Below are 19,864 nucleotides of genomic sequence, written 5' to 3'. Positions count from 1 at the left end.
ACAGATGATCACACACACCACTCCCTGCTCAGCATCGCAAATTATTGATCATTCTATTGTCACAGAGTTTTTCAAATGGTTCTTACGGCAGCGATCCTAAATACAGTGCCATGAAAAAGTATTTGCCCTCCTCCTGATTTCTGTTTTTTTTTTGCATATCTATCACACACAAAGGTTTCAAATCATTAAACCAATTTTAATATCACTCAGAGACAACCCAAGGAAATACAAAATACAGTTTCTAAATGATGATTTTATTTACCAAGAGGGGAAAAATTACAAACCTATCTGGCTCTGTGTGAAAAAGTAATTGCCCCCCCCCCTTGTTAAATCACAAAATAACTGTGACTAACCACAAATTTGGGAAAGATGAGTTCAATTTCATAAGCCACACCCAAACCTGATTACCACCATACTTGTTGAATCAAGAAATCACTTAAATAGAATCTGTCACAGAAAGTGAAGTTGGCTACAAGATCTCAAGAACCAACGCATCATGCCACGATCCAAAGAAATTCAAGAAGAAATGAGAAAAAAAGTGATTGACATCCATCAGTCGGGAAAAGGTTACGAAGCCATTTCCAAGGCTTTGGGGCTCCAGTGAACCACTGTCAGAGCCATTATCCACAAATGGAGAAAACTGGGAACAGTGGCAAACCTTCCCAGGAGTGGTCGACCAACTAAAATTACTCCAAGAGTGCGACGACGACTCATCCAGGAGGTCACAAAAGAACCTCGAACAACATCTAAAGTACTGCAGGCCTCGCTGGCCTCAGTTAAGGTCAGTGTTCCCGACTCTACCATAAGAAAGACACTGGCCAAAAATGGCATCCATGGGAGAGTTCCCAGGTGAAAACCCCTGCTGTCAGCAAAGAATACAAAGGCTCGTCTCACATTTGCCAAAAAACATCTTGATGATCCTCAAGACTTTTGGAGAAACATTCTGAGGACTGACAAGTCAATAATTGAACTTTTTGGAAGGTATGCGGCCCGTTACATCTGGCGTAAAAACGGCACAGCATTTGATAAAAAGAACATTATGCCAACGGTGAAGCATGGTGGTGGCAGTGGGGATGGTCTGGGGCTGCTTTGCTGCCTCAGGACCAGGACAACTTGCTGTGATTGATGGAACAATGAATTCTGCTGTCTACCAGAAAATCCTGGAGGAGAATGTCCGGCCATCAGTTTGTGCCCTCAAACTCAAGCGCTCTTGGATCATGCAGCAGGACAATGATCCGAAACACACCAGCAAGTCCACCTCTGAATGGCTCAAAAAAAACAAAGTTAAGGTTTTGGAGTGGCCAAGTCAAAGTCCGGATTTAAATCTAATTGAGATGCTGTGGTGTGACCTTAAACAGGCAGTTCATGCTAGAAAACCCTCCAATATGACGGAGTTGAAACAATTCTGCAAAGAAGAGTGGGACAAAATTCCTCCAGAGCGATGTGAAAGACTCATCACCAGTTATCGCAAATGCTTGATTTCAGTTATTGCTGCCAAGGGTGGCACGACCCGTTATTAGGTTCAGGGGGCAATTACTTTTTCACATAGGGTCCGATAGGTTTGGATTTTTTTGTGCCTTAATAAATTAAATTGTCATTTAAAAACTGCATTTTATACAGGGTGGGGAAGCAAAATGTCCAATGAACATTTAGTTGTTTTTTCTCAGCAGGCACTACGTCCATTGTTTTGAAACCAAACATATACTGATGTCATAATCATACCTAACACTATTATCCATACCTTTTCACAAACTTTTGCCCATATGAGTAATCAGGAAAGCAAACGTCAAAGAGTGTGTGATTTGCTGAATGCACTCGTCACACCAAAGGAGATTTCAAAAATAGTTGGAGTGTCCATAAAGACTGTTTCTAATGGAAAGAAGAGAATGACTATGAGCAAAACTATTACCAGAAAGTCTGGAAGATACTATTAAAGAAGAATGGGAGAAGCTGTCACCCCAATATTTGAGGAACACTTGTGCAAGTTTCAGGAAGCGTGTGAAGGCAGTTATTGAGAAAGAAGGAGGACGCATAGAATAAAAACATTTTCTATTATGTATGTATTTTCTTGTGGCAAATAAATTCTCATGACTTTCAATAAACTAATTGGTCATACACTGTCTTTCAATCCCTGCCTCAAAATATTGTACATTTTGCTTCCCCACCCTGTATTTCCTTGGGTTGTCTCTGAGTGATATTAAAATTGGTTTGATGATTTGAAACCTTTGTGTGTGATAGATATGCAAAAAAAACCAGAAATCAGGAAGGGGGCAAATACTTTTTCACGGCACTGTAGATGATAATACTCCACCCATCTTTTGTGCACAGGTGTAGGACAGTTATTATGATGTGTTGTCTCCTGCCGATCCATCGCATTATGTCTGACGTCAGTTCATGTTCTGCTTGAAATTACACTTTGAATGTAAACACATGGGTTATGCAAGAGATTCAGGGGAGTAATCACAGACAGACTTACAGATTCATGATACTGAGGATATGACTGAGGTTTGACAGATTGGATGAAAAATTGGTCAGGAAAGTCTCCCACACCTTTAAGCATCTGTAGATGGAAGTGTTGCAGCGAGTTGATGTCACGAAATGATCTGAAACGATAGAAGAGGATGTGGATGTGATGCACTTACGCCATTCTCCTTCGTTTCACCCAGATCTTTTCATGCGTACGATTACCACCATTGTTCAAAGTATTTGCGATCACATCGTTATGTCATAATTATGACCGCCTTAGCTGCTCGTGTGACTGAGACAAAGCTTACGACAAAGCAGACATAGAGTTACTTTAACACCCGTTTCAGCTTGATTCCTTTACAACCTCTCCGTATGGGTTTAATGAGACCTAGCTGTATTTATTTGGGTTTTAGAACATAGCCGCTGTGAAACAATCAGGAAAAAAAAAAACACCTGTTTCTCTATCGTCCAGGTTTTTTCCTAGTATCACACTGACTTTTCCTCATTCATTCTATCGGACAAAGTTTGATCTGTTTAGTCGTAAGAAATATTAAGTATTTTACCTTAAAGATGATAGCTGTAAGTATTGTTTTAAATATTCTGTACAATAGCCCAGAGGGGACTAAAGTTTACCTTAATCAATAAATTGTTATATTGATCCAGAGCAGTGAGGGGGATTGTCCTTATTTTGAGACATAAGGCCTCCTGACACAAATGCAAATGTCTCATGCTTAAAATAAATAAATAATGTTAATTATCATTTCTTTTTTTTTTTTTTTTTTCCATTTTATTTATTTATTTAGACAGGGACAGTGCACAATATACGTTTACTTTAACCCTTTCATGCACAGTGGTCACTCCAGGGGACAGTTATTCTGCAGCTGTTCTCTTATATATTCATGGATTTTATTGTTTTAGTTTCTCAGCTGCATTTGAATAGAATTTTTATTCATCAGTTCAGATCTGCACCGTTACTTTTCAGCTTAAAGTTCTTATCTGTTTGGGTATTTTTATTGATTGATTTATTTTTTTTTTTATTGCTTCCCTGCTGTAACGCTTCTAATGTTTTATGTAAAACACTTTGAATTGTCTTGGATATGAAATGTGCCACAGAAATCAACCTGCCTTGCGCACATTGTGGACACTCATGCATCATCCCATACACTGACATTCATACCATTACTGTAACTGTGCTGTTCTTCATTAACCTAACATGTTTACTGGAAATCAATTGCTTGCTATTGTTATTAGACTGTAATTAGCAGGGTTTTTTTAACATAAAGGGTTTTTTTGCATATTATCTCCATGCAGTGAGTAGTGACTAGTATTAGAGTATGTTAAAATGTGAGAAAACATTAGATTAAAAATGTTTTTATTTCATACTTTTCACACAGTTTATCACTTTCTGATATTGCGTTTTAAATACATGTTTTCTTTGCTTTGAAAATCAACCCTTTCATGCACGAATTATGAGAACCTTAATCAAAATTTTTTCCTGAGTGTTTTTATTCCTCTTTAGGCATGAAAAAAAACAATGCAATTGAAAATTTTCTTCTGAAAAATAAATAAAATAAAATAAAAAAATATATATAAAAAAAAATAATACTGAAAAAAAAAAATCTTATGAACCTATTTTTCATGAAGTTGCAAAAACGCCCATTCAGGTGGACACCACACGTTTAATTTTTGATGCACAGAAACATTAATTTACTGATAAATTGTGTGAAAACTATGGTGAGGGCTTGTGATTCTGGGGGTTTATGCTCAGGAGAGTTCTACATTATGTTACCAATTCATGTCAGAAAAGATATGTAGTGTCTTAAAACTTTAATAAAGATATGTGTAAAAAAAAAAAGAAAAAAAGAAAAGAACAACAAAATCCATGAATATACAAGAGAACAGCTGTAGAAAAGCTGTCCACTGTAATGACCAATATGCATGAAAGGGTTAATTTTTGAAGCAACAAAAAAACAAAAACAAAAAACCGTGTATTTAAAACCCATCATCAGAAAGTGGAAAACTATGAAATAAAAAAAAAATTCATGCAGCTAATCTGATATTTTCTAACATTTTAATGTACTCTAATACTAGTTATTACTCACTTCATGGAGAAAACATGCAACATTTTTTTTTTTTTTTTTTTTGATTGAGAAAACTTTTAAATTTGTCTAATAACAATTAGCAATTTATTTACAATAAAACATGTCACTGCAGATCAGGTTTATCAAGAACAGCAAAGTTCCAGTAATGGTCTGAATTGCAGGGTATGTGATGGTGCTGTGTTGGATGATATGAAGCTGAAACAACAAAACCCATGAATATACAAGAGAACAGCTGTAGAATAACTGTCCACTGGAGTGACCAGTATGCATGAAAGGGTTAAACATACGGTGTCCAGCTGAGTGGACATTTTTGTAACTCCATGAAAAATAGATTCATTAAAAAAATTCCATCACATAGTTTTTTTCATGCCTAAAGCGGAATAAAAACACTCAGGAAAAAAAAAAAGACTAAGGTTCTCATAATTCACGCATGAAAGGGTTAAAAAGGACAGGTGTGGTGTGCCAGGTTCTAGCGCTAGTGCTCATTTCCACCTGTAGTCCCTGTTCAGGCTGATGTTATCACTAAAAAAACAGACATTAACAAAAACTAAAACGTTAAAAAACAGTAAAAAATGCATATTTATAACTCCATCTATATAAAATATTCATTCCCATCCAACCATTCACTCTTATTCGTCCCACTGCAGTCCGTCACACACACTCTGAGCATGTCTACATCACATTACATTATATCTGCAGGTTTGGTTTGACAGTATCTGTTTTTTCACCATGTGGTAGAATGTGTGATCGTTTATAGTTGTTCGTAGTTCTGTTGGTCATGTGTTCCACTGTCGCATGGCCACACACGAGAACACTGAATTTGCAAATGCTATTTTGTGTCTTGGAATCCTGCACTCGCTGCGTGCTGTTGATCGAGTAGTTTGAGATGTTTTTCCAGAACTCAGACATAAACCTTTTTAAGGAGGAGCAGCGGAATTATGGATAACCTTAAACAACAGACGCACAATAGTAATAAATCACTTATTATTAACCTCCTGAGACCCAGGAAATGTCAGCAAAGTACCAGCTTTTTTTGTTTTTTATTAAATCAGCGCCTATATTGGAAACATCATGATGCAACAGTTTTTTCAGATGCAGTTTTTAACATTTTTATGGAATGTCCTTTGTGGTGGACAGTTTTCTTTTCTTTTTTTTTGTATAAAGTTGTGAAACTCTTGTCCACAAATGTGGACAGAAAACCCATAGCTGAGTCTGAAGAGGATCATATATCCTTCTTGCACTGGGACCTGAGTTTGTATTGTGTTCTGTTGTGTGCAAACATGTAAATGAATGACAATAAAATGTACCCTGATTTAGCTTTTTTAGCTTTTTTTTCTGACTATTTTTATTCCTCTTTAGGCATGAAAAAATAATGTGATTGAATTTTTTTTTTTTTTATGAACCTATTTTTCATGAAGTTACAAAAAAGTCCACTCAGCTGGACAGCATGCGTTTAATTTTTGAAGTGACATACTGTGTGAAAACTATGAAATAAAAACATGTTTAATGCTGCTAGTCTGATATTTTCTCCCATTTTAAAATACTATAATACTAGTTATTACACACTTAGAAAATATGAAAAAAAACATGTTTTTTTTTCTTTTTTTTAACCCTTTCATGCATGAATTATGAGAGCCTTAATCAAGATTTTTTTCCCTGAGTGTTTTTATTCCTCTTTAGGCATTAAAAAAAAACAATGCGACTGAAATTTTTTTTAGGAACTTATTTTTCATGGTGTTGCAAAAATGTCCACTCAGCTGGACACCATGCGTTTAGTTTTTGAAGCAAAGACGCATGTATTTACTGATATACTGTGTGAAATGTATAAAATAAAAACGTCTTTAATGCTGCTAATCTGATGTTTTCTCACATTTTAACATACTCATATACTGGTTATTTGTCACTCCATGAAGATAATATGCAATATGTTAATTACAGTCTAATAACAATAACAAGCAATTGAGTTACATTTATGCATTTGGCAGACGCTTTTTTCCAAAGCGACTTACAGGGGAAAAACAAAATAATAAAAATAAATAAATAATAAAATAAAAGAATAGATTAAAGACATGAAGCAGCTGTACAATTAAAAACAGTGTCGTAGAGAAGAATACAAAAGCAAAATGATAGACTAAATTACAAGAATAGATTAGGAAGACATACAAATAGCTGTACAATTAAAACTGTGAAATAAAAATACCAAGTCAAACAACACTCAAACATGTTAGTGCAGATCAGGTTTATGTAGAACAGCAAATTTACAGTAATGGTCTGAATGTCAGTGTATGGGATGATGCATGAGCGTCCACTGTGTCGGCTGATATGGAACTAAAACAACAAAACCCATGAATATACAAGAGAACAGCTGGAGAAGAACTGTCCACTGGAGTGACCACTATGCATGAAAGGGTTAAACTGTGAATTACAGTCTAATAACAATTAACAATTGATTTATACCAAATATGTCACTGTAGATCAAGTTTATCAAGAACAGGAAAGTTACAGTAATGGGATGAATTACAGTGTATGGGATGATGTGTAATCGTCTGCTGTGTCAGCTGATATGGAACTGAAACAACAAAATCTATGAAAATACAAGAGAACAGCTGAAGAATAACTGTCCACTGTAGTGACCGGTATGCATGAAAGGGTTAAAGGAACAGTTTGACGAGTCTCCCTCAAAATACTGCGTACCTGGAGACGAGTGAAATCAGAAGCTGACGTTGTTCATTCCAACCTGTGTTACAGGCCGAGCATCGAACCATGGCTGTCTTCATCCTGGCTGTAATCGTCAACAGCTACAACACGGGACAGGTAATGTTCCGAACTTGTGATTGGATTTGTGTGTTTACGAGAATCCCCAGCGTGAGAACATACCAAAGTATTCATTTACTTTCCCCCACCCGTTACCGCTGCGGGTGCGTTCGGGGCCAGCCATCACTTTGAGAGATTACTCTATCGTCCATTGTGTATTTCTGGGAGATATTGGTTATGTGACAGTTTTGTCACCGACAGTCACCTTTATAATCTCCGTCCGCATCCCAGCCGCCACCACGGTGACACTTTATCACAGCAAGTGTCACTCTGACCCGCTACCAGCTGCTGGTTTTCAATCCCAGAAGCCTTTTGTGTCTGCCTCTGATCAAACATCCAAGGGTGCAATGTTGGGATGATGTAGCTAGTCATTTCATGAAGTACACACACGTACTCACACACACACACACACACGCACACACACAAAACCCTTGACACACACTATCACAAAGAAATATTCCACCATCACCCCCTTTTGCTTCACGTCTCCTGCTCTGCAGTTCTTTTCTGTCTCGGTGTGAATGTAATTTGAGCCATTAATTTCTCTGGTGACATTTTTTTGCTCCCACTACCCTGCAGAATTTCTCTACATTAGGGATGTAACGATTACCAGTATAACGATAAACCGCCGTAAAATTGCCAATGGTTAGTATTACCGTTTAAATTCTAATTATCATGAGAATTGTGTTTGATTACTGCAGAAAACGCCTATGTAAAGATCTGCTTTTATGTCAAATATTTGAGTAGAGTTTTAATTTATTACAGTTTTAATTTTATATACCTAATATTTGGAACCAGTATTCATTTTTAAAATCTTCGAAAAGGTTCGTTAAGCATCTGTGTGTTATTTATGCAATAAATTATAAACATTTTTCAAATCAGATTTTCTGTATTTTTTTTGTGTTTTTTGGCCTTTTGTGTTTTTATAGTAGGTTAAAGTGAAAAAATAATAGACAGATGAGATAGATGAAGTTGTGCTGAAAAAAAAGAAACCAAACATGGGTATAGTAAACATTTGTTTAAATCTAAAGGACTGAAAAACAGACAAAATAGGCTCAGACCACTAAGGGTTAATATTTGAATGTTTCTGCAAAGAGAAAGTGCATTGTGCCAGTTATTTTATTTGGTTTTTTTTTTGTTGATGTTTTTTTCAAAATACAACTTGGTTAAATTAATTTTCAGTGTGTATCAGTACTTTTTGAACATTTTGAGCACAATTTCAACAATACCACGATAATAATGATAACCGGGATAATTTTGGTCACAATAACAGTGATATGAAATTTTCATATCGTTACATCCCTACTCTACATATATATAAAATATATAAAAAGGACAAATCACAGGAGCTATATGTGCACTCCAGCTCAGAAACAGGCATTCTTCTTCCATATGCCTGTGTACTTACTGCTCCTACCTCTCTAACAGACCTGTAAATAATAGATGATCCCCACCTCCCAACATCTCACACAGACTCTCTGCCTGCTCCACATTTTCATTATTTAGCCCTCTTACTTTCAACAACAGCACTCATTACTGCAGTATCGCTGCTACCGACATGTCATCGAGCGTCGGCGTCTTCATTTTCCTGTTCTCGGGGTTCAGCTGGGAGGTGCGATCAGTCGGTGGAGAACGACATTTCAGCAATCTGAGGAACAGGGAAGAGCAGAGAGGGATGTTGTCGCTGTTGATAAAGGATGTGCTGTTACGATGTCTCAATCTGTTCTTCAGCGATCACAGAGGGATTCTCAACACACTAAACATGTCCAATTTGTTATAGTTCCCACAAACACACATTCATTTATGGGAGGAACCTCCTGCGGTCCGACTGACGGGAGCTAATGTACACGACCGTAGAGAAATGACACGTTTACTTTAGGGATGCACCGATCCGATACTCAGTGTGTGTACTTGTATTTGTACTCTTAAAAGTAATCCGATACAACTGCACCGATACCACTTACGGACGTGTGACATTCACAGTTCAGTGCAGCAGGTACGAGGAGGAGGAATAATGTGTGTGAGTGTGAAGAGTGTGGAGATTTAATGAAATGGATAAAAGTAACGCTGACTGACAGGAACGTTCCAGACGCAGACAGATACGGACGCAGCGTTCTGTCCGTCCTCTGCGTACATTCCATCCGTTTTCCAGGTGCTGGCAGATGCATACCCAGACGGAGAATACCAGCGGAACCGTGGAGGTAGAGGATCTGTTCAAAGAGCCGCTGTGTGAGTTAGAGAAAAACTACTGACACATTTAGGACAACTACTGTCGTCGTTCGTTTCACAAAGACAAGGTGAAACCAGTGGATCGTCTCAAAGAAGAGGGGTTTATTTGGCACATACATGGTAAACAGGCGTACTGACAGCGTGTCGGTGTCCAAATACAAGTTGCATCTAGTGAACGGTGTTTTTCAAGGCTTCCTCGGAGTTGTTACACGTATGTGTTTACGTAAATTGTAGATAAATCCATGGCTCAGCTGGCGCCACTGTATCTGTGGAAGGCCTTGGCACACTAAGATTGTTTCTAACAGCTTGTATGGACTTCATACAGAGTAAAAGTGTGTCCAGAGTTCTCATATAGTATAATATGGATAATTAATGACATGATAAAAGTAAGAGTAAAAGTAAAGATCCACATTTTCCCCCTTTCATCACATACACATGTGATCACCATCAGCATGTCACAAAGCATAACGTTGTCAAAAGGTGCAAACCGCTGCCCGTTTCAGCAGTCAGCAAACACGTACATACAGGATCTATTCAAAACAAAATAATCTTACATAAAATATGAATCATACTAATATTTCATAACATGGATAACTCCCAATATTTAACTGATTATCCAGAACCCTTAATTAGTTTTAACCTAAATCGCATAACAAATCAAAACTTAGCATATCCTCTGATCTTAAAAGTATGAAGACCCAAAACCCACCTGCAGTGCTTAGTGCCGTGTCACAACTGTATGTAAGAGTTGGAAAAGTTCTTAATGTGGGAAAGACGACCTCAACGTGCTGCTGCACCCAACCAACCAAGGACAACTACCCAGGGCTGGGCTGGTTTACAGAAAAACTACTGACACATTTAGGACAACTACCCAGGGCTGGGCTGGTTTACAGAAAAACTACTGACACATTTAGGACAACTACCCAGGGCTGGGCTGGTTTACAGAAAAACTACTGACACATTTAGGACAACTACCCAGGGCTGGGCTGGTTTCCATCCTACTGATAATACTATGGAGGTACGGAGCGGTGCGGACCGCCGCCAGTGGAAGTGAAAACCAAACTTGTGACTCATTTGTCTTTTCTCTTCCTGCTGAAGCTAAACTTTTAAACCTTACCAAAGAAAACGCTGCAATATTAATATCACATTAGTGTTACTTCTGTCGTCTCCATGTTTGTTATTACTGACTTTCTTCTTCTTCTCATAAAACTTTCCTCTTCTTCGTGGTATTTGTCCAGTATGGTTAATCCAGAGCGGCGCCCCCTGGTGGATTAACTGACAAACGCTCATTCCAACACATTAAATGTCAGCAGCAGCACTTTGTTCCAGTCAGACTAATGACAACGACAATAAAGCACATTTACAAAAGGAACTAAGAACTAGAATGGGATTATTAAGTACTCGTATCGGTACTCGGTATCGGCAAATAGTCAAATGTAAGTACTTGTACTCATACTTGTACTCAGCCTGGAAAAAAGTGGTATCAGTGCATCCCTAGTTTACTATGAACCCTAAGGAACAACACATGAGGGACTGAACGAAACAGTTCAAAATAAGAGATCATCAGCCTGCTACACTTTGTTTTCCTCTTGTTTGCTGTGTTTTAGACATTTTGGCATCAACATTTGGGCAGCTCGTTTGTATCTACAGCCAATTATCACAAAGTGTGTGCAGTTGGAAAAAAAACCAAAAAAAAAAATGGTGACTCCAGGTCACTCTGTTCCTCTCACTAAACTACTTTGAGTTCAGTGCAGTTCTGTTTGAGAGACACCTGACCTCAGCCTGTTGCCTATTACAGACCTCACATGGACAGTGGAATGTACTGGCTGTAGTTTAGAACATAGTCACTGTCAAACAACCCCAGAATGTTTTAGTTTCTCTATTTTGCTGCTTTCTTTCTCACTAAGGCTATGTTCACACAGCAGGTCTTAATGCACAATTCAGAGTTTTTGGTGAAATCATATTTTTTTGTGTGCTCGTTCATATCACACATTAAATGTGACCTCTGTCAGTTTTGAGTCTGAACTGAATACGACCCTGAAGTGACTCAAATGCACTACAGAGGTCCTGACGGAATACATGACCACACAGACACACACTGTGTTTACAGAAGGAAATATGTTTTTCTCGCTGTTCCTCCTCCTGGGACGCAGAATTGTGATGTTTGTCACATTCCAATTACATAAAAGTCAGATAAATGCGACCTGGCCGTTCAGACTGACATCACAATGTGAAATATCAGACATGTATCAGATTTAGGACCACATATAAAAGTGGTTTGTGTCTGATTTTAAAAAACGGATTAGTGCTGTTCAAAGTGTCTTTAACAGATTGGATACAGGTCACATGGACAAAAAAATCGGATTTGGGCCACATTTGCCTTCAGTGTGAACGGAGCCTAATGTTTACTTAACTGACCACCATTCTCACTGGGGGTGTGAGAAAATATCGGTTCAATATATCGGCAATATATAGCGATATTCCATTTCACAATACTGTGTTAAAAATACTGTATCAACATTTTAGGTATTTATTCAAATACAGGAGGCTGTGGCTCAGTTGGTAGAGCGGGTCGTCCGTACACTGAAGGGTCGGCGGTTCGAATCCTGGCTCTGACTGTCCAAGTGTCCTTGGGCAAGACACTGAACCCAAAATTGCTCCCAGTACATTGTGCAGGTTCATTTTTGTTTTTTGTTTTTCTTTTTTGTTTGTATTTTATTTATTATTATTTAACCCTCTTTTATTAAATAATGGTAGTTCCTTTGTTGGGATTGAACTAATACTGTTCTGATGTTAGTTCTGAACTAAAAGAATATGAACATTTGAACAGGATCTGAAACTGTAATGTCTGCAAAACAGAATTTCAGTTTGAACACAGGAACATTTTGTGATAAAGCATTAGATCCTGTTGGGATCAAATAAAAATGTGTTTCGTATTTGTGCAGATTTCTGGTGTAATTCAATTCTTCTGGGAAATAATCATTTTTAAAAAAGAAATGAACAAAAAATTGCCTTTTTAACAGTATCAAGATATAACGTATTGTGATCCTAGCATTGTGATTTGTATCGTATCGCCAGATTCTTGCCGATACACAGCCCTATTTGTTATCTGATTACCTTGGTACTTTCCAGGATGTAACAAGTTACCGGTCTAGACATGATATAATGAGAAACCCATATTTTGTGCCACAGTCCTGTGTCAGTAACCGCTTCATATGAACAAACCGTCATCCTTTCTTTGTCCTTCTCCTGATTTCACACGTCTTTATTTTTGTGTTCTTTTTCCATCTCTCTCTCTCCCACTGACAGGAGGCCTGTCTACAGGGTAACCTAATAGCCAACTGCCTGGAGCAACTGTCAGACCCCCACCCCCTGCTGCGCCAGTGGGTGGCCATTTGTCTGGGCCGAATCTGGCAGAACTTCGACCCGGCGCGCTGGTGCGGAGTTCGTGACAGCGCCCACGAGAAGCTCTACACTCTGCTGTCAGATCCCATCCCAGAGGTGAGAAGGTCATCCCAGGGTACTCCAGAAAAGACTCGTTCACAATATTCTACATTTTTCATTTTTTAAATTTGCTGAATTTTTTTTATGCTTTTATTTCAAAGTTTATAGAACTGAAAAACAAAGGATCAATCATCCCATAGTCATCCATTAACTGCTCTGCTACATGACAATTTTCAGCCAAATGCTGCACCCAAAGGGCAGTTTATGTTTTTTTTTTTTTACCTGTTCCTGCATAATATGAAATGGAAACACATACTATTTAAATATCTGTAAATAACTCAGATTACAAACCATTAGGGATGTAATGATATGAAAATTTCATATCACGGTTATTGTGACCAAAATTATCACGGTTATCATTATTATCACGATATTGTTGAAATTGTGCTAAAAATGTTCAAAAAGTACTAATACACACAGTGAAATAATTTAACCAAGTTGAATTTTGAAAAATTAAAAAAAAAAGACAAAAAAAACAAAACAGAAAAAAAAGCTAATAAAATCATTGGTACAATGTACCTTCTGTAGCAGAAACATTCCAATATTAACTCTTAGTGGTCTGAGCCTATTTTGGCCATTTTGCAGTATTTTTGATTTTGCCTTTATATACTATATAAACAACTGTTTACTACACCCATGTTTGGTTTCTTTTTTTTTTTCAGCACAACTTCATTTATATCATCTGTCTATTTTTTTTTTTTCACTTTAACCTACTATATCAACATAACAGGACAAAAAACACACAAAAAAATCAGATTTGAAAAACGTATATACTTTATTGCATAAATAACGCACAGATGCTTAATGAACCTTTTCAAAGACTTTAAAAGTGAATATTGGTTCTAAATATTAGGTATATACAATTAAAATTGTAATAAATTAAAACTATACTCAAATGTTTGACATAAAAGCAGATCTTTACATAGGCATTTTTTTCCCCTAAATGTGCAGTAATCAAACATGGTTATCATGATAATTAGAATTTAAACGGTAATACTGACCGTCAGCAATTTTACCGCAGTTTATCGTTATACCGGTAATCGTTACATCCCTACAAACCATAAATACAAAAGTGGGAAAAGTCTTCAAAACACATCACAGAAGTGCACATTTCCTCTTAAATACAGTTCACTCTTTTACTTAAAACCAAGAGACAAATCCTTTCCTTAAAATGCCCCCGCTAATAATTTACTTTTAACATCAGATCATCCACAGAGACAAAGAAAAGAAACCATTTGTGCTCAGGTCGTATTGCTGTTATAAAACTGATAGATCACCACGCAGTGTGTGTCCTGAGGCCAGGAGTCAGTCCACAGATGAAGTCGTACCAGCGCATGTTTAAAATGAGTTTGGAGGACTTTTCTAACATTTGACACCGAAGCTGAGAGCCAGAGCAGCTGAGAGGAACACGCTGCCCTGGTTTTCCATCCTCACCTCCGCCACTGAACTCCTCCCTCCTCCCTCTTTGGGTTTTTCCTCAGATGCAGTGTCATAACTCAAAGTTGAGATGCACATTACTTTCTGCTGGAGTGAGTTTAAATACTATGGCCAGTAACCGGTTCTGACTCAGTAACGCAGTGTTAACACAACAAAAGCCTTACCCAAACACAGCCCATTCTCCTCCTTATCACAGTCGTTTCTCCTCATCCTCATCTGTTCCAGACTTAGAATAATAACTGTGGTTGGTTGTGTGTAAGTGTGTGAATTCACTGTTGTCAAATCAGCATCCATCATTTATTTCTTCTTATTAAATGTCTGCTAGCTTGAGTCATTCCACACAACCTTTTCCATTTTGGAATTAACTGAAAACGGAAATGCTTGAAAACATATTTACCCATGCATATATTTATGTTTTTAAAATCCAGTTGTAAAACCTCTTTCTTGGACACTAATGATCTACGGTTGTCAAACTGCAAATTGGAACACTATAAAGGGCAGACCAAGAAGCATGTAACGACTAAATCCAGGCTAATGACATAATAAATGGAATCTAATGGAGTTCAGTGTACTGAATCTGTTAGTTGTCATCTGTCCTCTTGTTTGAAAAGGAATTAATTACATTTTCACCTCTGAATTCCTTCCTTCCATATGATTCTTGTTAATGCTTTAAGCTGAATGTCTTATTAATGTCATAAATAAAAGTAACAAGTTTAACTAGATATGTTTTTATCAAGCTAATGTTACATGGAACAAAAGAGACACAAGACAAGTGCCCCAGGATAATAAATACACAAGAATATTGGGTAACACTTTAGAATAAGTACACACTATGAAGCATTAGTTAAGCATTAACAAATACTGAAGTCATTATTTATAAAGCATATTACTGACATGAATACTCATTAGTATATGGTTTATAAGCACACTTAAAAATGTGTTACTAATCATTCATAATCATAATTATTCATCAATCCCATGTGCTGTCTTTCCTTTGTTAGAATAACTGAGACTTTTGTGAGTCTTTAGGCATTTCCAACCTTTAAATCTCATTTGTAAATGTTTTATATGTCACAGATAGTCCACACTTCAGATGAGCTCACACCATAGACTTAATTAATGAGTAGTAAGTGCTTTAGAACTACCTGAAATAATGAACTCCTGTATTAAGAACTGTTTATAGGACATCTATTGGAAAATAAATGTGTGAGTTAGTATAAAATACACACTAACATATTCACTAACCATTAGTACATGTCTGAATAGTGTATGTGCGAGCAGAAATGCACATCGTAATTGGTTTGTAAGTGATGAAATATTATATTTTTAAATGCTGAATCCATAATTTATAAAGTATGAAAATACAGTCATTAAGCATATTGTAGATGAGCTTAATAATGATGAGTAAAACCATTATAACTGTGCTTATAAACCATATACTAATGAGTATTCATGTCAGAAATATCCTTTAGAAATGATGAATTCAGTATTTATTAATGCTTAACTAATACTTCATAGTGTGTACTTATTCTAAAGTGTTACCAAACAGACAAACATAAATATTCTTGTCATCTTCTGCAGACATACACAAAAACAAATTGGATTTGTGCAAGAAAACACACACACACACATACACACACACACACACACACACACACACACACACACACATACAAGTGTAAAGTCTCAGTCTTCAGACTCTCAGTACCTGTCGTGTCAAAGCTGACCAGGTCATGTGTGGACCAGAGGGATGGTGAGCTAGAGTTTGCCCTGAAGTTCACCCAGACACTGTGTGCCCCCACTCACACACTCCACACACAAACATGGACACAAACAGTATCAGGAGCATCTGTTTCCAGCTGTGACTTCCTCCTTCCCATGGACAGACAGCTGCTTCCACCAAAAGGTTGGAACGCAGGTCTGCAAACACATCTGCCGATGTCACCACACTCACTCACTCACTCACTTGTTGTTTTTCTCTGTTTACAGGATATTACAGTGACTTACTTTTACTATTTTGGCTCCTCGTTAATAACTGTCTGCCACAACCTTAAATCAGAAAACATTCTGATAATATGTTAAATTAAAATGAAAACTGAAAACAGTGATAAGTAAACTGTCGTTGACCTTTATTGCTTTGAAAATGGTGCAACAGAACAGTACTCCATCCCATGAAATTTAAAGGTGCCGTATGTAGGACTGTGGCCAAACCTGGTACTGCAGTCACATTCCAAATACTGTACAGCGTGGTATCCTCTGCTCCTCCCCCCAGACTAGGGGTTGCCAGATCCAGCATGAGCGTCTACTACCAGTGTTTCCACTAATCTTTGCCACCACACCAGAAATTTCACACAAAAAAAATCATCACCAGACTGATTCTACATCAGTCTAATACATAATAGAACACAACTCAAATGAAAGTTTGCACAGATTCAGGAGATACGGAAAAGGGAAATGAGCCTTAAGTTTCACTTTTACTTCCACAAAGTACAAGTGGCATGGATCGCTACCGTACCCCCCTGACCACCCCCCGACCGAACCACGGACACCAGACTATTGACCCCCCTCTCTTTCGGATTACACACATTACATGAAGATGTCACTTCCACAGAAAACACAGAACTACAAGGAGCTACCATGGCAACAGACAAGTCCTACACCGGTACCCAGTCTGTTCACCAGTACCCGGTCTGTTCACCAGTCCTACACCGGTACCCGGTCTCTTCACCAGTCCTACACCGGTACCCGGTCTGTTCACCAGTCCTACACTGGTGCCCGGTCTGTTCACCAGTCCTACACCGGTACCCGGTCTGTTCACCAGTACCCGGTCTGTTCACCAGTCCTACACCGGTACCCGGTCTCTTCACCAGTCCTACACTGGTGCCCGGTCTGTTCACCAGTCCTACACTGGTGCCCGGTCTGTTCACCAGTCCTACACCGGTACCCGGTCTGTTCACCAGTCCTACACCGGTACCCAGTCTCTTCACCAGTCCTACACTGGTGCCCGGTCTGTTCACCAGTCCCGGACCGGCAGTCTCTTCACCAGGACCAGGAGAACAGACCACAGCCCGGCCCCAGGAGAACACACCACCGGTCTGGGACTGGGTGCAGACGGCGGTCCTGGCTCTCAGTGGTTCTTCCGGTGGTCAGACTAAGGCGGAGTCGGCGTCGGTCTTCAAATTCTTCTCCTCTTTCAGTCGTCTCCATGTTTCTAAATCATCTCCTGTACATCTCCTTTTGTTTCTCACTTTGTCACTTTGAAGTATTTGGGAATAATCAGAGTCTTTTTCGGTTTATTAACGTCAGACATTTGTGATCAGAAATGTTCAGCTGCAGCTCAGTGGAACTGGCAACCTGGATGAACGAAGGTACTGACTCTGTGATTGGCAGACAGGTGATGGGCGGAGCCTCAGACCAAAAAACACACAGTGACAACAGAAACATCATTTGGGGGCTGATACTGAGCTTTTCAAACGCACATCTTCTGTCTGGACTCCTACTGTCAGTGAGATCAGGATTTGAAATGAACAGGATTCATTAATGTTTGGTGACAGTCAAGGCCGTTTTAGAATGACTGAGAACAGAATTCCTACAGACTGCACCTTTAAGACTCTGAGTGATGAAGATCATTAGGTTTAATTTCATCAATATTCCTGCACACAAGTTATTTAAGGGCCAAACTATTTTATTTATGTTAAAAAACAATCTGATTCTGAACAGTAGGGGAAGTTGTGTACAGGAACACATCCAAGACTACGAGACTATCAATAAATAAACACTGCATCCCCACAGCGTCACTCATTGAATATATTGAGAAGCTCATTGTTTACACCCAGCTGTATTACAGCATCATCATTAAGTGATCCTCTTCAAACACAAACTCAGCCAAAGTAACTCAGCATCTTCCAGTTCCCCTCACATGCTGCATCAGCTGACTGTTCACATTATAGCTCTGTTAGCTTTGCTCTTTTTAGACAGAAAACAGCCACAGCAAGTCCACAAATCACCTCTGTTGTCAATAGCTGCACTAAAGGTCTGTTTGGAGTCAAAGAAACCAGATCAGAACTGTCACAGTTTAGTCTGAACCATAGATCAACACACATAACAACAGAACAGAGGAACTGTATACCTTCATAACCCTCAGAAACCAACCCAGCAGTGGAGAAGAAGAGCTACCATTTCAACATGAAACTACGTTCTTTTACTTCAGGCATGTGTCCACCAAGGTTCTAATAGTTTTGGATTTTTCATTATAGTTTAGTTTTAGTTTTGAGGTTTTTTTCTCTAATTCAGTTTGTTTTAATTAGTTTTTAGAGCAGGTTTGCTAGTTTTTATTAGTTGTCGTTTTTTCTGAATGCTTAGTCTTAATTTAGTTCAGTTTAATTTTAGTATTAGTTTCAGTTTTTTCATATATTTTATCTTCCATCCTATTTAAAGAAATAAGTGAGGTTACCATGGACCCTTTATTTGGGGGTGGGGTTAGGGCGGCTCTGACTGAGCAGAGACACAAACATATGGACAGTACCATGGATAAATTCCCTATAGCAGGTTGGGGGGGTAATACAGGTGGGATCTGATCCATACACAACGTCACTTACGTGAAAACGAAACTGAAACTTTCCATACTTTCACCGTTGGCCTCCTGACTTCTATACCTGTTATACTGCTGACCTTAGATGAAATTTTCACATGTTCTATCCTATATCAACAAAGACAAAAACTAAGGGAATTTTATCCATAATTTTTATATGTTTAGTTAGTTTTGTAAGCACACAATACAGTTTCAGTTAGTTATCATTTTTTTTCTTTTAATTTGAGGTTTTTTTTTTTTATTTCAGTTAACGAAAATGTTTTTTCAATTTTAGTTTTCATCCTTTTGATCATTTTCGTTAACGATAATAACCTTGGTGTCCACTGGCTCATAAGCCATGCGCTGTTGTGAAGGCGCTGTGTCCGCCTTTGTTGTCGTCCTCATCTTCATCTTCGCTGTCACCTTCGTTTGCAAATTCTTCAAACATCTTCTTCTGCGAAACTACTGGTGGGATTCATTTCAAATTTTATAAGTAACTTCCTCAGGACAATGTCTACAAAGTCTGTTCACAGTTCTGAGAAATTTAGATTTTTTTACATTTGTGAAGCATTTTTGAAATATAAAACATTTGCTTTAACTTTATAAGTTGACCTATTATGGGCCATATTTTGATGAGTTATAGCACAGAAAGGGTTAGAGATATCAGTATAGTTCCTAATGCACACTTACAGAAACCCATATATGGACTTCAGTTGAATTAGTTGAGTTCTCCAGTGGAAGT

The 19,864-nt window shown here is 38.0% G+C and overlaps 1 protein-coding gene across 4 annotated transcripts in view; it reads left to right on the top strand.

The window, feature by feature from the left end:
- Positions 1 to 19,864, top strand: part of rptor (regulatory associated protein of MTOR, complex 1) — a 435,324-nt gene that overhangs the window by 264,137 nt on the left and 151,323 nt on the right. For all 4 annotated transcript variants that reach the window (XM_030142949.1, XM_030142930.1, XM_030142940.1 and 1 more), the window contains exons 16-17: positions 7,317 to 7,382; positions 12,921 to 13,112. In XM_030142949.1, the coding sequence (XP_029998809.1) occupies positions 7,317 to 7,382; positions 12,921 to 13,112 (258 nt within the window). The remainder of the gene's footprint in view (positions 1 to 7,316; positions 7,383 to 12,920; positions 13,113 to 19,864) is intronic.

The sequence above is a fragment of the Sphaeramia orbicularis genome, chromosome 1 (genome assembly GCF_902148855.1).
Source record: "Sphaeramia orbicularis chromosome 1, fSphaOr1.1, whole genome shotgun sequence".
Taxonomy (NCBI): Eukaryota; Metazoa; Chordata; class Actinopteri; order Kurtiformes; family Apogonidae; genus Sphaeramia; species Sphaeramia orbicularis.
This window is presented reverse-complemented; position numbering and strand designations above follow the sequence as displayed.